Below are 21,034 nucleotides of genomic sequence, written 5' to 3' on the forward strand. Positions count from 1 at the left end.
CTAGACTCTGAATGGTCAGCCCATTGTCTAATTATTGACATATATTGCATTTAATTTTCACAACCACTCATTCTGCTTCTTTATATCATTCATCCATTCAATAACAGGAGATTGTGTGTATGTATGCTGCTGTCTGCACAGTGTTGACCCACAGAAAGTGTTAAGAAAAAGGAATAGATGCTCTTGGCATTCAAGGAATGTCACATGAGGGTCATTTTTAGAACTACACGAAGAGAACAAAAAAGAAACAGAGATTTAGATTGCAATTCTGAGTTACCTTTGTTAATAAGTGCCTAACATACTCAGCACTTACCACTGCTTTTTGGGTGACCCAAAAGAAAAAAGTTTCAATTTAGTTCATTACATCTTTTTCTTAAATGTGGTACCCTTACTCATCACAAAGAACTGAAAATTAATCTACAGGTGTATTTCATACCTGTTTGGCCAGGTCCAAACAGGCCAAGCAGTACAGGAGGAATACACTGGAAATCAAGAAGACTTTTATTTTTATTTTTTTAAGATGGAGTCTTGCTCTGCCACCCAGGCTGGAGAGAAGTGGAGGGATCTTTGCTCACTGCAACCTCTGCCTCCTGGGTTCAAGTGATTCTCCCGCCTCAGCCTCCTGAGTATCTGGAATTACAGGCGCACACCACCACACCCAGCTAATTTTTTTGTATTTCTGGTAGAGACAGGGTTCTGCCACATGGCCAAGCTGGTCTCAAACTTTTGACCTCAAGTGATCCACCCGCCTCAGCCTACGAAAGGGCTGGGACTACAGGCGTGAGCCACCTCGCCTGGCCAAGAAGACTTTTAAAACCACCCCTATTCATTCACTCATTCATTCATTCGCTCATATTGTCTCTCTCTTTCTCCTCTGCTCTCAATAGTTTTGTGTTCCTATCTTCATTCTTGATTCATACAAATCATAGAATCTTAAGGTCAGAAGGGTCTTTGGAAGTCATCCAAGAAATCGCAGCTTCTTTTCTAAGCAAATAGACACTAAATGTCTACAGTCGAGAGGCACGTGGAGTGGTTCCAAACCCAGAATGCTTGTTTCCTCCCTGACAAATGGAATTATGGCAGTTCCTACCTCATCTCATAGGGTTGTTGGAAGGAATAAATAAGATCATGTTATGCAAACAATTGACACAGGGCGGGTGCTCAATAAACAGGAGCCTGTTTATTTACCAGGATTATTCTGCTCAATGCTAAAGGCTCATCCAACTCTGATGAAGCCCAGGCCACTGCAACCTTTTTAGCTTATTCACATTGTTTGGGCATCCCTAATCATCAAAAGGTTTTTCTCTACCCTAAGCTAAATGAACGGCAGCTTCCAACTACTGCCCTCCACAAAGACAGAGAATTTAACCTTTCAACTCCAAGCCAACTTTCCAAACAAGCAGTGACAGCTCTCTGCTCATCTTCTCAGTTCACTCCGCTTTCGAGGGTCCCCGCCATCCTGTCTTCTCTGGCCACACCCTGATTTATCCATCTCCCTCCGAGGATGTACTGCAGAACTGCCCCCTGGACTCCAGGGAGAGTGCGGCTGGCAGTGCAGACTTGTTCTGAGTACGACTGTATTACAGAGTTTAGTAGCTTTCAAGGCAACCACAATGTGACATTATTCATATGAAGCTGTAAGGGAGCTAACAGCCAGAGTTCTTTTTGTCTATGCTCTTGAAGCACCATGCCTCCTCAAGCTTAGGTTTAGGGGATGCCAATGTAGGGGCTATACTTTAGTGCTTTATGTATCATCTTGTTATATTCAAATATTTTGATCATGATTCTGTCATCAGGCCATGAGCTATCCCTCTAGGGTCATCCACAGATTTGATAAACACCTTCTCAGCTTGGATTACACTGCAGCCCTTGCTGTGGCCTCAGTCTCACACAGGTATAACCTGACAGCACAGTGCCTTGGCTGTACCACGTCTTTCTAGCATTCTGCCTTGGGGATTCTCTGAAACACCTGCAGAAACATGTACAAACCTGGTAGTGCAGGGACTCAGCACCCCGAGCAACCCTCAGCCAAGGGGAGAGGGGAATAATGGATACATACCTACCTCCTCTGTCCCTCAGCCACTTCCCAGGCACATTCCATGTGGCTCCTTGGAGGATCCCTGTGGGATTAAGCCTCCACTTCCCACAGCAGTGACCAGCTTAATAATGCAGACTTGTGTTGGCTCTTCCTCCTTCCCTGTTTCTCTCTTTCTAGTCCCTTCTGCCGCCTGGAATCAGTGCCCAAAATCACCTGCACACCAGCCCTTGCCTCAGGCTCTGCCTTCTTGGGGACCCCAGGCTAAGTCACACTCCATCAACGCCAGTGATAATGTCCAACCCATGAGCTCCAACGTACAGCATCAGAGATCTCCCTTCAGGTAGACAGTGGCTGGAGCCAGGGCCTATAATAGTCACTGAAGCCACTCTAAAGCCACACAACTAGATTTTCACCTGCCACTATTTCTCCATTTAATTCATTAGGAAAGCAGAGGCTCCGTCAAAGGCTGTGCTGAAACTTAGATATGGGATGCCCACCAAATTTCCTGTGATCTGCCTAGAACACAGAAGTCTCTTGGCAAAAGCTATCTCCCTTCCTTTCCCCCTGCCCCATCAGATAGGAGACGGCATTAGTTCTCCATGGTCCATCGTCCCACTTGTAGGAAAACCATGTTGGTTTCTATTCTTCGTCCATACGCTCACAGATCATGTTTTAAATATTCTTCTGGTATCTTGCACAGGCCCCATATTAACCTCTCAGATGCGGACAGTGTACGCAACCTGCTTTCTCCCTCCATTTTCCTTTCTGAAACGGAGACAAGGTTCTTTATCTTGAAGCACATGGAGTGGCTCTGAAGTCAGACAGCTTGCTTCTCCCATTCACTTACCACTCTTCAAAAGTTCAAAACTGGTTCAGCATTGCCATTTTAGTCACGCATTTTAACTGTGTTTAAATCACGTTTGGTGCACAAACAGATAGAAATGTACACAATGAAAGTCAATGTTGTATATGTACTTAAGCTGCACATACAGACACTTGGATTCTATGACAGAGCAGGAAAAGCTGCTTCAGAAATTCCAATGACTGCGCTTTATGGGAGTGCTCTGGGGAAGTAGGGAAACAGATCTCTCCCATCCAGTCTCTGGAATTAACATTCCTGCTCTTTCCAGCTCAACTTTACAGCCCATAGCATCAGCAAAGAAAAAAAAAAAAAGGAATCTTTCCTGGAGCCTCATTTTCCATTAAGACACTGATCACTAGAATGTCTGGAAATTTCAGCATGTCCAAAAGCTGGGGGAAATGCTCCAGCCTTCCTCTAACCCAAACTCAGGGCGGACTGTGAGAGGTAGTGCAAAGAACCAGTGAGGGAATTATTGCTGAAAGCAGTATATAAAATGCTCACATAATCTCATGAGTGACCACACTACCAAACTAAAAAGCATAAGTATTTCAGTGCTTACATGCATAAGTAAAATGTGAAAAGATTTCTAATAATTCCACCATATGAAACATATCTGCACCACTAGGATACTCTCTGAATAAAGCAATCCATGGGGATTTCCCAGGGCAAAGTGACCTCACTTTGTAGATGCTTGGCCTGTAGACACTTAGCATGCATTTTTGTGCATTACTAGTTAAGATTGATCACAGTGTTCACCTTGTCCTGTCTTTCTCCTCCCCCTGCCTTCCAAAGAGGTCCTACTACCAGAGCTAAGAATGATTTGCTTTGCTCTGCATGTGAAGCCAACACAAAACTCTAGAGAGACTCAGAAAACGACCTTCCTCTTAGCAGCAAGTTTAGGTGGGCAAAAGAGAAGTGGTCCCATCTTGCCACAGGAAACCACCTGGGCCAGTTTAAAACCCAGCCTTAAGCAAGGGCTCAAATAGGTTACTGCCATTTGAGAGAGGCTGAGACAGCAGAAAGAGTCCTGGACTGAGGAAAGTCAGATTCTGACCCCAGATTTGCCAGCCATAGTTCTGTCAACCAATGTCTTGTCTCAGAGCCTGGGAAAAACCACTGCCCTTGGTCACAGATTTCCAAACTGCTCTCCTAGGACAGTTGGGTTTGGGGACTAGGGGGTTAAGGAGACATGCACTTCCCATAAGCCTTCATCTAAGTTCTTGTTTGCAAACAAAAATCTTCTAACAAGTAGCCATAAAACTTGAAAGCTATTGCACTAAATTACCTCTAAATTACCTTCCATTTCTTTCTTTCTTTCTTTTTCTTTATTTTTTTTTGAGATGGAGTCTCGCTCTGTAGCCCAGGCAGGAGTGCAGTGGCGTGATCTTGGCTCACTGGAATCTCTGCCTCCCGGGTCCCAGTTCAAGCAATTTTCCTCCCTCAGCCTCCCAAGTAGCTGGGATTACAGGCACAAGTCACCATGCCCAGCTAATTTTGTATTTTTTAGTAGAGATGGGGTTTTACCATGTTGGCCAGTCTGGTCTGGAACTCTGACCTCCTGATTCAGCCACCTCAGCCTCCCAAATTGCTGAGATTACAGGTGTGAGCCACCGCACCCGGCCCTAAATTACCTTCCATTTCTAATAGTCCACACTCAAAGTATGGTCCACAGATATGCTGCATCAGCATCACCTGTGAGCCTATTACAACCCCGGAAATTCAGCCCCACCTCCCCAGGCCTCCTCAATCAGAGTTTTCGGGACAAGATCCCCAAGTGATCTGCATGCACACTAAATTTTGAGAACTGGTTTACGACACTTTTATTTTTTCCTATTAGTATTTTAGAAGTTATTGCTCAAGGCTAGTTCTAGTCAAAGCATCCTGCAAAAAAAAAAAAGAAAATCCTACTAGGAGGAGCCAAGAGAACTAAGTCTTATAATGTTACGCATACTCAAGAGGGATGAAAATACTAGGTAACTAGATGCTCCGTTTTCCTATCTTTAAATATGCTTGAAATCATGGAGTGCTGGGATTGATTGATTCTCCACTCACCAAGCAATCACTCATGATGGTGAATAAGCCTCATGCTCCCCTCTCTCTACCCTATTCAACTCATCCTTCAAAGGCCCAGGAAGCCTTCCCCTTCCATGGCACATGCACAGAGTTCCTTACATGTGTGGCTTCCTTGATGAAACTGGCATTCAAAGTACTACAACGGCAAGAATCTCGTGAGCCCTTAAAGGCACCTTTTTCACGTGACACAGTCAAGTTTACTTCTTCCATTCAGCTTCTTAGACTGCCCAGTCCACCCTGGTCTCTCACTCAATTCCAGTTTTGTTCTCTAATCAGAACCACAGCACTTAGTAACTGCGTATGATCTAATTATGACATATGTATTTGTTTTAGCTCTGCAACTCAAGTGTAAGCTACTTGAGAGGAGTAATGTGCATTTCAGCTTTGGACAGGGCCCCAGGCTCTCTGCTTGGATATTTAGTAAATTTCTATGTGCTAAGGAACTCAGTCCCACTTTCTTACTGGATATACTTTGTCAGGTACCATTATAATGGCACTGTATTATCTACTGTGTAAAAGAAACCACCGAATCATTTGACTGCTTTTTTCCTAGTAAACTAAGATAGGAAAGCTATTTTAAAATATTGATATGTAGAGTGGGAACAAAACCCTAGAATGAGCTTCGGGGTTCCAGGGAGTCCCATGTTCCTACATAAAAGCAGGCAGGTCCTCTGAATTCCAAGCTGGTCTTGGGATGCAGTCTGCAGAGCAAGGCCCAAGCCTCGACTAGCTAATCGAGAAAGCTCGGCACCTGTTCTAAAAGTTCTGCTTTCTTTGGGAGAATCCTGCCTCAGGCGGCTTCAATGGAAGCAAAAATAGCTGAGAGGAGATGTCTGCTTCTGCATCTTAATCTATGTGAATTGGATAAGCGCAGTGAGGCCTTGGAAGGAATGATCAGGAGAGGTGAAAAGGAAGGAACATACTAAAAACTCAAAGTAGTAATTGTATATTTTAAAAAGGAAAACCTTTCTATGAGCACCATACCTTTCCCAGCAAATGAGTTACACAAGGCACTTCATCCACAGATGAAAACCTCCAAATTTCTCATCAGGTCAACAAAAGGCAATATTTTCCCTCTTCTCTAGTGTTGTCGATTCTCTTTAGAATTAGACTTCTGTAGGACAGCCTGGAGAGTTTTCAGTTACTTCTCAGCCTTTCCAACCCTCATCTTGTGTCCTTGTTTATTTAAACAAAAACAAGCCAATTTGACTGCTGTGAAGTTTGCTTGCTTGTTTTGATGGGGCCCGTTTATAACACATACTCGGTTGCTGATGGCTGTGAGCAACCAGGCTACACAACCAAACCCAAATTATTCCCAGTGAAGAGTACAAATGTGTATGACCTGCTACAACTTACAATCAGCAGTAAACTGCTGGGTCATCCCAGACCAATCCAAAGAAAATTTAAAAACCCTAAGTGAAAAGTACTTCATATATAAAGCCCCCATATACTTCCTTCAGCAAAGATGTATATTCTTCTTTTCACATACAGCAACTGAAGGAAAAAGTGTTGATAAGTTATTTGGGAAAACTGGGTCAGGGCTGCATATTTTTAGGAGAGAGAGTGAAAAAACAAAGCTAAAACATAGAAGGTGGGTCCCATATCTTTTTAGGGGTTCCAAGTCATCCTCCATCTCTTCTTCATAATCCTTTAAATTAAAAGATTTCTGATTATTTAGGAAAATATTATTTATATCAATTCTATAGTAATTAAAGGCAAATTTAAACCTGAGGAATAGAATAGATCCTGGATGAATCATCAACAAGTAACTTCTGGACAATAACAAGGCTTTATAATCACCATTTCTCAGATAAGAAAACTGAGGCTTACAAATTATTTAACTAGCCCAGGCTGATTTAAAAATCTATACTTTAGGCTGGATGCAGTGGCTGATGCCTGTAATCCCAGCACTTTGGGAGGCCGAGGCAGGCAGATCACGAGAGGAGATCGAGACCATCCTGGCCAGCATGGTGAAACCCCGTCTCTACTAAAAATACAAAAATTATCTGGGCATGGTGGTGCATGCCTGTAGTCCCAGCTACTGGGGAGGCTGAGGCAGGAGAATTGCTTGAACCCCGGAGGTGGAGGTTGAAATGAGCCGAGATCACGCCACTGCACTCCAGCCTGGCAACAGAGTGAGACTCTGTGTCAAAAAAAATAAAAAAATCTATACTTTAAAAATCTTCTACTTATAGCCATAGGAGGGCATAAGAGGGCACAAAACATATGCCCTCCTATGGCTATAAATAAATGGTCACCTGGACAATACTTTTTTCTCTATCTCCATCCTTCCTTCTCCTGCATATGCCAATGTGGACCGCAACCAAGCTGCCTGTAGAAGATAATGCCACCATGTGGCCAAAATGGAAACTGTCTGAAGTAAACTGGTTCTACTCATGCCTCTCAGAGGATCATGCATGTAGGCTCCTATGTTAAAGGGGACAATACTATCTTCTGCAAGAAAGATGCCTTCTTGTCCCCTCTTCACAATCCTTTTTGTATTAATATATTAAACCAACTTCTACTCGCCCCTCAGAACACAGCTCAAAAGTATCTCATCCTCAGTGAAGTCTTCACTGACTCCCGAGGAAATAAGCAGCTAGGTTCACAATGCTTCCAGTATGCCTCTCCTCAAACATTTTATCCCCATATCTATGCTTCAGCACCTAGAATTTTATATTAGTCATTTACCCCACACTGAGAGTATCTATCATGTACTAGGCACTGGACTAGAGTAAGTTATCTCAGTCAGAATATGTTTGTTGAATGAATAAATAAATGAAAAAACTACAAATGATATCCTATCCATATCATCAGGAAAACCTCTTCTGCTGCTTTTTTAAAATTCCATTTGTGATCTTAAAAAGTAACGCAGGGTGGAGGATAGCATACTTGTACTACGGAAACCAAAAACTGTAAAAATCATGGAACCAACATACCTACCCTCTAATGACAACAAGTTTACCCAAAGATGGGGTGAGGGTGACAGCCCCTCATCTCATTCTAAATGTGTAACCCCCAATAAACAATGGATTATCACATTTTTTAAAAAAGTTAGAAATGTGTCTAGAATACGTACATTCTGAGAGACTCTTCAATCTCCACAATTATCTTTTGTCTCAAATATCATCATTTTGGATCCTTCTTTCTCTTGTATTTAACTATAAGTATAGGGGCTGGGTGTGGTGGCTGTAATCCCACTACTTTGGGAGGCCGAGGTGGGTGGATCACAAGGTCAGATCAAGACCATCCTAGCCAACAGGGTGAAATCCCATCTCTACTAAAAATAAAAAACAATTAGCCGGGCGTTGTGGTATGCAACTGTAGTCCCAGCTACTCAGGAGGCTGAGACAGGAGAATCGCAGGAACCCAGGAGTCAGAGGTTGCAATGAGCCAAGATTATGCCACTGTACTCCAGCCTGTGTGACACTGCAAGACTCCGTAAAAACAAAACAAAACAAAACAAAAAAACTAAGTATAGGAACTTCCTGCCATTTACTTACTCCAAACACACACAATTTTCCCACAAAATACACACTATTTTGTGGGTTACATTTTTGTGGATTAACTTGTAAATCTCTATGATTTGAAAAATATATTTCAAGTCCAAGTGACAAAAGCCATAAATAAACAATGCTGCAAAACCTATTTTTCTTTGGGGAACTTCAGGTAAAGTCAGTGGATTACATTTTTGCCACTTGCAGGTATCAAATGACCTTCTAGTCCCAGAATTGACACTGGCCAAAAGTCTCCATGTTCAACTGGGGCAGTAGCTAAAGAGACTTATCTAAGGTTATAAGGATTCTGGAAACAAGACTGCACCTAGAGAGCTGATCATGACCATATCTGGTGTGAAAAAGAAAAACACACATACAAATAAATCCATAGGGATTGATTCAATCATTTTCTTGGAATCTCCAAAGACCATGAGCCTGAGGCAAAGGATGAATGAGTGAATCACTAGATTCTCAATAGATTTAAGAGAATGAAGGTTAGCACCAAAATGCATCCCATGGATCTCAAGTAAATCATGTTTAATGCACAGGATTACTCACTATTCAAAATCAGTCCTGCATAAAACAAGAGATACAATCATATTATTACTAGTGATTTTTTCTTTATTATACTGAGATCGAGTCCCAGATATGAATTTGGTTCCCATTCATGAAGTTTTAAAATCTCTAAACACTGGAAGAAATGTGAGGTTTTTTAAAATTGATGATTACAAAATAAAGTGATACAAGATGACTTTGGTACAGGAAATCTCAGCCATCCAATGAATGAGTCATTCTGCACAGCCTAGTTTTCTGAATTGGTAAGAGCTTTACACATCAAAACAGCTCTGGAGGTTAATTATTCTGGGTGTAAATATTTCCGAAGTATATTGAACATTTCCTTCTCTTCTTAAAAAGTGTATCTAAAAACGTATTCTTTCTATAGTTCTCTGTCAATAACAATAAATAGCAATTATCGGTTTATATTATTATAGAGTGGTGCCTGCAAGGTCAATGGAGGATTCCTACCCAAATGTTCCCAAGCCTTCAAGGTTTCTGTCCCAATTCTTGTCTAAAGTTACAGTTTTTCTGTCTCTTTCCTAGTTGTCCAGCTGTCGGAGTCACTTTTCACTACTGATTACAGCAGTCCCTCACCTCATTCTAAATGTGTTACCCCCAATACACTATGGATTATTGGTCAAAATTTGTTTTTCTTTCTTTCTTTTCTTTTTTTTTTTTTTTTTTTTTTTTTCTGAGATGGAGTTTCGCTCTTGTTACCCGGGCTGGAGTGCAATGGCACGATCTCAGCTCACCACAACCTCCGCCTCCTGGGTTCAGGCAATTCTCCTGCCTCAGCCTCCTGAGTAGCTGGGATTACAGGCACGTGCCACCATGCCCAGCTAATTTTCTGTACTTTTAGTAGAGACGGGGTTTTCACCATGTTGACCAGGATGGTCTCGATCTCTTGACCTCGTGATCCACCCGCCTCGGCCTCCCAAAGTGCTGGGATTACAGGCGTGAGCCACCGCGCCTGGCCCTACTTGTCAAATTTTTACAAAAATGTTAGGATTGTGTCTAGAATAAGAGTAAGTACATTCGGAGAGAGGGCCTGTATATTCTCTTGGACTTTTATGCTATTTACTCTGATTGTGAAGTGGACATTTTGCCCACGTCCTGGTTCCTGGCTAGTTTTGGGATATGCAGAGCACAACACAGACTCAGGTATGCTGCAGCAACTCCTGATGCTCTTTATGATTCCCACAGTCCCAAAGTAAACCAAATCATCACATGACCTCCTAAGAAATTTCTGTCCCCGGCCACACAACAAAACAAGTGCAAAGATTTCCATGCAGGCAAAATGTCTAGGTTGAAGGATTAGTTCAGAAACTGGAGAATGATCCCTATATTACGTAATGGCTCTATACGTTGTATATCACATCATTTAGCAACATGAACAGGTGAGTCTCTTACACAAATAAGTATGGCCAAAGATTTCTTAAGGGAAAAGATTACCAAAGGACTTCAAAAAACTCACAGTTAAATTTTTTAAATTATGAGATTTTAAAAAATTAGGCCATTTCATTTTAACATCTAACTGTTTTACTTACTAACCTGGTGGCTGCTATCCTGGGAAAAGTCATCTCCATTACTCAAAGGGAAAAAGTGCTGCTCCAACATTTGAATAACCTGAAGATGAGTTTGAACACTCCCTACCAGCACTGAAATCAAGCATTCAACCTAAATGACTATACGTAAATCCTCCACATTCTATAAAACGCAAAATTTACATAACCCTGTTTGTCAAACCTGAGAACGTAAAACCAAGCGGGTAAACCAGGCTTCCCGCTGAAATTAAGGATTGAAGCAAAGAGAGTGGATCATCAGTTACCCTAGCTATGTTTCCACATCCCAGTGAAGGAGGCTGGCCCTCCAGCTATTTATAAACGTGTAGCTCAACCAAAGGGGGCCCTGTCATCGCCACCCCGGTGAGTCCGGGTGTGAGCTGGGAGGCTCGGGCTGAATGGAATCTCCCTTAGTGTGGCCCTCCATACTTGGCAATGCAGGATCTTTCGGGTGCAGTCCTGTCTGGTCAGGAAAAGAACTGTGAGGATTTCCAGCGGTCACTTCCACCCTATGATTCTATATATGGAAGCATCCCATTCTAGTGTTTTCACCATCGTGCACACCATACTAGGGAGGAGGAATGAGGAGGCCGGCTTGCTTCTTGCTGCTCTGAAGGCACACTCACTTTAGTGTCTCCCGGGCTCCACTGCCCTGGACTGGACCTTGTCATCAAACAGCAACCCAGACCTCTGCTGAGCCTTGCAGGCTCGCAGCTCCAACATGGAACAGCTGGAAGAGGGCCCTGCATTCTTTTCTCTGCATAAACACTGGGGGCTCTGTTCACCCTCCTGCAGCAGCATGAACTAAGGAATTTCCCCCTATCCAAAATCACAACCATCAGACTTTTCCCCCATCCCCCAGCCTCCTCCTACCCTCCAGGATATAATTTCAGTCTGTCACCACCCACGCCAGCAAATAGGAAGCTGCTGGACCTTTCGACTATATTCACTTTCCATACTAGATGAAGTGTCCGTAAATACTAGCAGGGTAATATGAAACGATTCTGTTCTATTCAGTAAAGTTTCCTAACGAAAAGCATTAAGGAACCCAATTCATGCCTGTCCTTTCTCCAAGACCCTTTCTCCAAGATCTGTATCAATATGGATAACGTCACAAGTGGTAAGTGTAACCCCGTAATATACACATTGCAAATGTCATTTTACTAGTCTATAGCGTCACCTACATATTATTCTGAAGACGAAGCTCTAAAACCAGAATATCCATGGGGGAAAACGAATAATAAAATTGAATTTTCATGTACTCCTCACACAACCATATCCAAGCTTGGCTTCTGAAGGGCAGTCCTGGACGTCTATCATGTGTTGCTGAAATCCAGCGAGCCACGTTGCCCAAAAGAAGGAGGAAGGAGAAAAAAAAACCACACACGCACACCCAGAAAATCCAGACTCTACGTGACCTGACTTACTTATTTCCCAGGAAACTGCATGAGAGAGAAAAATCAATCATTCATGCTACCGTAGCTACCACGCGGGAAGGGGCTGACGGAGTTCACAGCGGGCAAAACCCCCAAGCGGTCGGCGGAGGTAAGCGGGTGGCGGGGGGGCTGGGATGGGGTGGGTGCCGAGGACCTCCCGGGGCCGCGCCGTCCCGTTCCCGGCGGAGCGGCTGGCGGGGGCGGGCCCCGGCCTGGCCCGAGGCGGGGAAGCTGGGGAGAGGGCGGGACGGCGGCTGCGGCCGCGCACTTACCCGGGCTGTTGGCCTCGCGTTCGAGGATGTGCAGCTCGGCGCAGTCGGCCAGCGAGTGCTCCAGGCAGAGCTGGAGGAAGCGGGCCTGGGTCTGGCTCACGCGCTTGAGCAGCGACAGCAGCGCAACAGTCTGCTCGCACTCGTTCCAGCCCTTAAACCAGCCCGCCAGCACCCCGACCTGGTCGCGAAACATCATGGTTAGGGGGCCGCCCTCGGTCTACAGAGCTCCCTGGGTGCCCCAGTCTGCCCCGCTCGCCCCAAAGTTTGGCGGAGCCGCAGCCCCGCGGCCGGAGACGCGTTCCCGTTCCAAGGTGGCTCTGGTGCCCGGACGCTGCAGGTACTGCCTGGGCTCCTGCCTTGCTCGTCTGGTTACAGTTACGTTCCGGTGGTTCTGACTGATTTCCCCAGAGACGATGACAAGTAGCACGGAAATGTGTCTTTAAAAAAAAAAAATAACGACTTAAAAAAAATCCCCCACAAGGCACACAACTGAATGAAGAATGCTCTCTTTCTCTCCGCTTCTTGCAGCTTTGGGATGATTTCCGGCGTCCTGGGGTCTCCTCCCCGCTGGGCGGCAGCTCAGACCCTTCACGCCTGCATTCCCGAGCAGCGATCACCACTGGAAGGAGAGAAAGAGCTGCAGTGAGACCTCGACCAGCGGAGGAGCGCGTCCTGGGGGACTAGGGCATCAGAGAGGGCCGGGGCCGGGGGTGGAGGCGTCCCTTGGAAGGCTGGGTTCCCCCGAAATCCGGCTGCCCCCTCTGCACCCGGATGCGGGAGATGGGCTATTCCCGGCCCGGGGATAGCGAGAAGCCTGCTTCCCAGGTGCAGAAGGAGACCCCGCGGCTTCCTGTTGCTGCTGCTGCCAACGGCTGGTGCTCCCCGCAAGCCCCGCCCGGGGTGGCCTCGGGCGCCGTGCCTGCGAACGCCAGCACCAGCAACAGATCTTCCCCGCGCAGAAAACTTGCAATGCGGCTGCGAAGGGGCGCGGGGGTGGGGGTGGAAGCTAATGCAAAGCAGAGGCGGAGGCAGCGGCAGCCCGAGTTCCTTCCTCCTCCTCTTACTCCTCCTTCTCCTCCTTCTCCTCCTCCTCCTCCTCCTCCTCCTCCTCCTCCTCCTCCTCCTCCTCCTCCCAGAGAAGCAGCCTAGCGGCTGCAGCTCCATCTACAGCAACAGCCAGCATCTCCACTGCCAGGCGCCCCTCTGGATTTAGGCCGTGAGCAGCCGCGGCAGCAGCTAGAGACAAAAATAAACTCTCCCCACCCAAAGCTCCGCGCCCAGCGGGCGGCGGCGCAACCCAGAGCCCTGGCTCCCTCGCGCCGCACAGCGCCAGCCCACCCGAGAGGTCTCCCAGGGCCTGCTCCGGCAGGAGCGGTCACTGTGCGCGCGCGTGTGCGTGTGTGTGTGTGTGTGTGTGTGCGCGCGTGTGTAGCAGGCATCCTGCCGCCGCCGCCTACGGGCTGGTCTGTCCGGCCCGGCGCCTCGCCCGCGCGTCGCAGGCCGAAGCAGCACAGCCAGGGGCACACACAGCGCGCGGGGACGGCTGGGGTCCCCCGCGCGGCTCCCTTCGGCGGGCTGGGCGGCCCCGCGGGGAACGCGGATCGGCGCCGCCGGCACACGCCCCCCAACGACAGCAAAGAAGAAAGTTCGTCTTCGGGGGTTCCCCCAGTCCTATCCCGGTTCTGGTGGCCACCACAGGCGGGGAAGAGAGCCCAGCGGCTCAGCTTTCCAGGGGCGGCTCGCTTCCAACACGCTGCTTCCCCGCTCCCAGAACTTCTGGGGCGGAGGGGGAAGCCCCCGGGGAGGGGGACCCCAGTGACCGGCGGGTTCCCGGCCGAGGGTCCTAGGGAGGGAGCGCTCACCTAGGCGCGGCTCATCCCGGCGGCTCGGGGGCCGTTGCGCGAGTCCGGGGCCGCAGCGGCTCTCAGCGGGGTTGGGGGCGCCCGGAGCGCGGGCCGCGGGCCATGCCGTCGGGGCTGGAGGCGCGGAGAGAGTGCGGCGCTTGCAGTCGGGGCCGTGGCAGCCGCCTTTGCTGCTGCCTCCAGTGTCGGCTCGCGGAGGACTGAGCCGCCCGAGCCGGAGCTCCCCACATGCTACTGATTAACATACACCATTACATCATGGGCTTGGCAGGGAGCGCCCGAGCGGGGGGAGAGGAACCCGGGCGGCGGCGATGGCTCGAGGGGGGAGCCGGGGGGAGGATCCCGGGACCCGGCGCGGGGCGGGGGAACAGATTCCTAAGTGGGGACCCGAAAAAGGGGAGGGGAGCGGAGTGGGAGGAGCCGGTGGCGCAGAGGGTCGGGTTGAAGGAACCTCGGAGAGGAGCGAAGAAGTTCTGGGAAGAGGACGGGTCCGGGTGAATTTCTTCCCGCGGCCGCCTGTGTGTTCTGGAGGGGTCGGGGCACTCAAGCCACCCAAGCCAGGGCAAAAGGGATCCGAGGGCGCTCGGGCGGGGGCGGTGCTGCCACCCGCTGCTCTTTCTTGGGAATGTGGTTCCTCAGCTCGGGTGACCCTCGGCTCTTCTGGGGTTCCGGGGTGTCGGAGCAGTGTGGCCCGCGGGCGGTGGAGACCCGAGGTCCCTGCAGCAGACGCTGGGATGGGTTCTGGTGGTAGTGAAGGCAAAGGGCCGAAGAGGCTGAGGGGCAGTGCGCTGGGTTGGACGTGCCCAGGCGCTGGGCTCCGTGCCGCCCTAGTCCAAGGGTCTGGCCCGGGTCGGGTGCCGGATGCCCTTTGCTCTGGCACAAGGTCCTGAAGGCCAGCCCGGCGTCCGGCTGCGTCCCGTTCTAACCCCGGGGAAGCAGCCCAACTCCTGAGACCGGTCCGGGGAGCTGTGCCTGGCGCGCGGGCTGCGGTTTCGGGCCTGGAGCGGAGGCGAGCGCCGCCCTTGGAGACAAGGAGGTGGGGCGAGGCCACCTGTCGCCGCTCGGGTGTCGCCAGGCCCCGCAATATTCACCTGGATCTGGAGAGTAAGCAGGGCCACCACCACACGGGGCTTCAGGTCCTCGCCGCGCCAGAGGCCAGAGGGGCACCGCGCGGAGGCTGAGCTGTGCGGGTTGGGCTGCGAAAGTGCGTCTGCTAGTCTTGAAAGTAAAGGTTTGGTTGAAAATACCCTAAAACCTAAAAACCTCTGTACCTCTTGATATGAGTTGAATATTCGCAAGGAAGACTTGATGACTACATCTGGGCTAGCTCCGTGATTTCAGAGGAAACACTGCGCCCTCCGGAAACTTGAGGCTTTGTTTATACAGGAGTAATTCAGAGAAGGCAGTGAAACGCTTGCTTCAGACCCAGCCTTCCGTAGTCCTGCTAATCCACTGTTTTGAAGAGAAATTATCTGAGATAGTATTCCAGTAATGAACACTTTTGTTTTCCAATTCCAACATAAGTCCCTGGAATTTCAAAGCTTTCTTCCCTTCCTCCTCAAATTTAGTTTCTGCAACGTACAGGTCGTTTCAGACACGTGACAGCACCTAACGATCTGTTAGGGTTTTTGAAAGGTCTTGTCGAGCTGCAACAATGTGGATTTTTTTAAAAGTTCATTATTAACCGGACAGGTAAGGTATCCGCATAATTTAATGAATATTTCGCCCTATTTAGAAAACAAGAATTCTGGAGTCAGTGTTTAATTTTTTGTTTTGTTTTGTTACTGTAGACGCCGAAAGGCTTGATAGATTTTCTCCAAGGATTACCATCAATTAGCTAATTTTTAGTAATAACATATCAGGAAAAAGGGAGGATTAGAGAGTATGGTCTACTTCGGTGTATATCTTACTATAAATTGTAGGCAAAGCAGATGTTCTTCTAAAGCTTTTGAAAGCTCCCAAGAGTGAATTTTTTAAAAGAAAGTGAAAGAAACAGAAATTTCATTAACTTATGTATTGTCACCTGCAGCTTACTAAAGGTATAGTAAAACTAAAAATAAAATAAACCAAAAAAAAAAAAAAAAAAAAGAAAAAAAAGAAAAGAAAAAGAAAAAAAAACCCCACTTGGGCTGGTGAATGAAAATACTGTCATCTACTGGAAGAGTGTAGTTATTACAACAGCCTTTGACCTAGGAAAAGACATTGACGTTATCTAATTTTGAATTTTATTGTTCAGGACCCTCTAAAGACATGTAAAGTTGAGCATGCCACGAGCTGTCAATATTCTTGTATTTGTGTGTTAACAATTCCTTTCCTCTGGGCAAAGAAGAGGGCGTATGAATGAAACCCAGGGGAAATATGGCCTCACTCTTCCCCAAAGTGAAGTCATCATTCTAAAGGAAAAAACAAACAAATGAACAAAAAAACAGCATTCACCAAACATAAGGTATTGTATTAAGTGTGGATTTTTCCTATGTGAACCAAGACCTAGTATTATTGATAAATAAGAAGTGCCTAACAAGTACTATTGACATCACTTGAAAAATGAATGAAAATATCCTGATACGACTATATCCATGTTCACTATATTTCTATTTGTTCATTTGAAAAATACTTATTGTGTCACTTTGTGCCAGGCACTGGGTTAGTCAATAAGTACCCTGAATATTCTGAGTACCAAGTACAGGCACTGAGTACATAATGGTGTACTAACCAAGAGATATTTTATATAAATAAAACACAGATAAGATTATGAAATGAATTCACATTCTCAACATTATTTTGCTTTTCTCCTCCTTGGAATCTGGAAAGGGAAGAAATTGTTTTCTGAGTGAATAATACTTTTGATCAAATAATTCAAATGTTTAGATGTTCCAAAGATTACCAATTCTAGATAAATCACTGACATATTTATAAATCACTGCTTAAGAGGATGTCCGGGTATTGTTTGTATCAGTAAGAAACCCCAGGGGGCAGCAGTGGCTCATGTCAGTTGTCCTGGTGCTGGGGGAGACAAGGCTACACGTTCCAGGCCAGTCTGGGCAACATAAGCACCTCTTATTCATTAAAAAAAAAAAAAAAAAAAAAGGAAGAAAATCCCCCCAAAAAAGAAACCCCAAAGATTTCATGTGTATTTTTAATTTATATTTCTTCTAGAATAATTTAAAACAAAGAAATGCATTAGATATAAAAGCACTAGAGCTGTTATCTTTAATTATTTGCTTTATAAATTAAAAAAAGCATTAAAATCTCTGCATAAACATAAGTGATAATGGATAATTGCTATTCATTTAATCATTTGATAAATATATATCGAACACCTGTTCTGTGCCACGTCCTCAAGATAAAATGTTAAGACATATGATACCTTTTATCTAACACAAAAGTTCATAGAACAAACATATATGATTATATTATATATCAAGAAAATATATAAATAAAATTTCATATATTCATTACACATTTTTAAATGCATATATATGCCATAGGAAAACGTGTGAAAACATTTACACCAAAATGATGACTAATGCTGACCTTCTCTGCATGGTAGGATTTCTGAGGATTGTTGTCTTGTTTCTCTATATTTATTTTCTGGCTTCTCTACTATGAGTAAGAAAACTAAAACAAAACAAAACACTACATGAGTTCAGGACTACTGACTAAAACAACTTTAGAAGTGTCCTAAAGAGGCCAGGCGCAGTGGCTCACGCCTGTAATCCCAGCACTTTGGGAGGCCAAAGCGGGTGGATCACGAGGTCAAGAGATCGAGACCATCCTGGTCAACATGGTGAAACCCCGTCTCTACTAAAAATACCAAAAATTAGCTGGGCATGGTGGCTCGTGCCTGTAATCCCAGCTACTCAGGAGGCTGAGGCAGGAGAATTGCCTGAACCCAGGAGGCGGAGGTTGTGGTGAGCCGAGATCGCGCCATGGCACTCCAGCCTGGGTAACAAGAGCAAAACTTCATCTCAAAAAAAAAAAAAAAAAAAAAAAAAGAAGTGATCTAAGGAAACTCTACTGTAAAACTTAGGTCTGTAACTCCCAAGTATTGTTAAGTATTGTTTGAACCTGTACTGCTTCCTACCTAGGACTTGTCCTAGACTCACCGGGTCTCTCTTCCTCAGTTCTGACCTTTCCACTCTCTAGCTCAGACATTTTCTGTGATTTCTGAATAGACACTGAATACATTCCAGGCTATTTGGTCTGGCATATAAAGATTCCAGGATTTGGCCACTATCTGCCCTACTGCACCTCTCTTCTGCATTTCATTCACAGAAAGTATTTGTTGAGTATAAACCACCCTGCTAGGCAATTCGAAGATACAAAGGTAGAAGAAGAACCATGCTCTCTTCAACCTCCAGTGGGCAGCATAAAGTATGTTCTTGGCATGTGTGTGCACACACACATCCACACTTCACAAAAAAAGTACAGTGTGAAGTGGGTCTGAGAGGGGGCAACACACAGTATTAAGAGAAACAAGAAGAGCCAGCAATTCTGCTAGAAAATTAAGGAAGACATTGTGGATCTGTTGCCTTTTGTGATGGTGTTCATTGGATAAATACTTTCAACAGAGATAGGCAAAATTTTAAATATTTATAACCAGGGGGACATAGATATCCTAAGAATTGCATAACAAGTACTAAATATTCACATCGCTTGAAATACGAATGAAAATACCCTGTCATTAAAAGAGATATTACTGTGTCTATGTTCACTATATTTCTGTTTATTCCTTTGAAATATACTGATTGTGTCACTTTGTGCCAGGCACTGGGTTAGGCAATAAGTACCCTGAGTATTCCGAATACCAAGTATAGGAACTTAGTACTCAGTGCCTATACCTATGGGGACCAGGATATCTAGATATTATTTGTATCAAGAAAGCATCCTGAGGACGCCACGTTTGTGTATTTTAAGTTCATATTTCTTCTAGTAGTAATAACACAAGGAAAGGAAATGCAGGTTTTCCCAGACTTTGGTGTATGCTAGTGGAAAGTGATCCTCTAGCATTGGCATCTACTAAATGAGCTATTCTGTATCCTTTTCCAGATGACCTGAGAATGAAATTTTTAGGACTCTACCCCACTGAAGTCAAAGCACCATTGCTATAAGATAACTTATACTAAAGTATGAAGACAAAAATGTTAATTTTAGCAATTTGTAATAGCAAAATTCTAGAATACCTATCTGCAGGGCAATGAGCAAATAAAGAAACCACCATACTATGAATTTTATGCACTTTAAATATATATATATATATATATATTTAGAGACAGGGTCCACTATGTTGCTCAGGCTAGTCTCGAACTCCTGGCTCGAGCGATTCTCCCACCTTGACCTTCCAAAGTGCTGAGATTATAAGCGTGAGCCACCTCACCCAGCCTTATGCACTTATTTTTTAAAAAATAAGTTATACTTGGCCAGGCGCGGTGGCTCAAGCCTGTAATCCCAGCACTTTGGGAGGCCGAGGCGGGTGGATCACGAGGTCAAGAGATCGAGACCATCCTCGTCAACATGGTGAAACCCCGTCTCTACTAAAAAATCCAAAAAAATTAGCTGGGCATGGTGGCGCGTGCCTGTAATCCCAGCTACTCAGGAGGCTGAGGCAGGAGAATTGCCTGAACCTGGGAGGCGGAGGTTGCGGTGAGCCGAGATCACGCCATTGCACTCCAGCCTGGGTAACAAGCGAAACTCCGTCTCAAAAAAAAAAAAAAAAAAAAAAAAAAGTTATACTTGCCGGGCGCAGTGGCTCAAGCCTGTAATCCCAGCACTTTGGGAGGCCGAGGCGGGCGGATCACAAGGTCAAGAGATCGAGACCATCCTGGTCAACATGGTGAAATCCCGTCTCTATTAAAAATACAAAAAAAATTAGCTGGGCATGGTGGTGCGTGCCTGTAATCCCAGCTACTTGGGAGGCTGAGGCAGGAAAATTGCCTGAACCCAGGAGGCGGAGATTGCGGTGAGCCGAGATCGCGCCATTGCACTCCAGCCTGGGTAACAAGAGTGAAACTCCATCTCAAAAAAAAAAAAAAAAAGTTATACTTGAGAAAAATGCATCAAAATATAGTAGATTGATGGACAGATAGAGAAATAGATAAATTAACATGATAAAAAATACAGCAAAATGTTAATTATAGAATATAGGTGGTGAGGATATAAATGTTCACCGTTTAATTCTTCCAGCTTTTCTGTATGTTTGAAAATGTTGGGTTTTTTTGTTTGTTTGTTTGTTTTTTATTCAGAGTTTTGCTCTTGTTACCCAGGCTGGAGTGCAATGGCGTGATCTCGGCTCACCGCAACCTCCGGTTCTCCTGCCTCAGCCTCCTGAGTAGCTGGGATTACAGGCACGTGCCACCATGCCCAGCTAATGTTTTGTATTTTTAGTAGAGACGGGGTTTCACCATGTTGACCAGGATGGCCTCGATCTCTTGACCTCGTGATCCACCCGCCTCGGCCTCCCAAAGTGCTGGGATTACAGGCGTGAGCCACCGCACCCAGCTGAAAATGTTTATAATAAATTGTTGGAGATAAAAAGGAATGATTCTAGTTTATATGTATTGGCCTAGAAAGATAAGTATTTTTTGTTTGTTTGTTTTGTTTTTGTTTTTGTTTTTGTTTTTTGTTTTTTGAGACGGAGTTTTGCTCTTGTTACCCAGGCTGGAGTGCAATGGTGCGATCTCGGCTCACCGCAACCTCCACCTCCTAGGTTCAGGCAATTCTCCTGCCTCAGCCTCCTGAGTAGCTGGGATTACAGGCACGCGCCACCATACCCAGCTAATTTTATGTATTTTTAGTAGAGACGGGGTTTCACCATGTTGACCAGGATGGTCTCAATCTCTTGACCTCGTGATCCACCCGCCTCGGCCTCCCAAAG

At 45.8% G+C, this 21,034-nt stretch overlaps 1 protein-coding gene across 3 annotated transcripts in view; it reads right to left on the minus strand.

The window, feature by feature from the left end:
• Window positions 1–14,393, minus strand: part of SAMD4A (sterile alpha motif domain containing 4A) — a 234,920-nt gene extending 220,527 nt beyond the window's left edge. The window contains exons 1-2 of one of the 3 annotated variants that reach the window (XM_039468731.2): window positions 14,161–14,393; window positions 12,299–12,917 (exon numbers count right to left, since the gene is read on the minus strand). In XM_039468731.2, coding sequence (XP_039324665.1) covers window positions 12,299–12,494 — 196 coding nt within the window. In that variant the 5' untranslated portion in view covers window positions 12,495–12,917; window positions 14,161–14,393. Of the gene's footprint in view, window positions 1–12,298; window positions 12,918–13,636; window positions 13,659–14,160 lie in introns of those variants that run through there. The other 2 variants (XM_074393924.1, XM_074393923.1) reach the window with 2 other exon arrangements.
• Between the last annotated feature and the right edge of the window lie 6,641 nt (window positions 14,394–21,034).

This window comes from Saimiri boliviensis, chromosome 2 (assembly GCF_048565385.1).
Source record: "Saimiri boliviensis isolate mSaiBol1 chromosome 2, mSaiBol1.pri, whole genome shotgun sequence".
Taxonomy (NCBI): Eukaryota; Metazoa; Chordata; class Mammalia; order Primates; family Cebidae; genus Saimiri; species Saimiri boliviensis.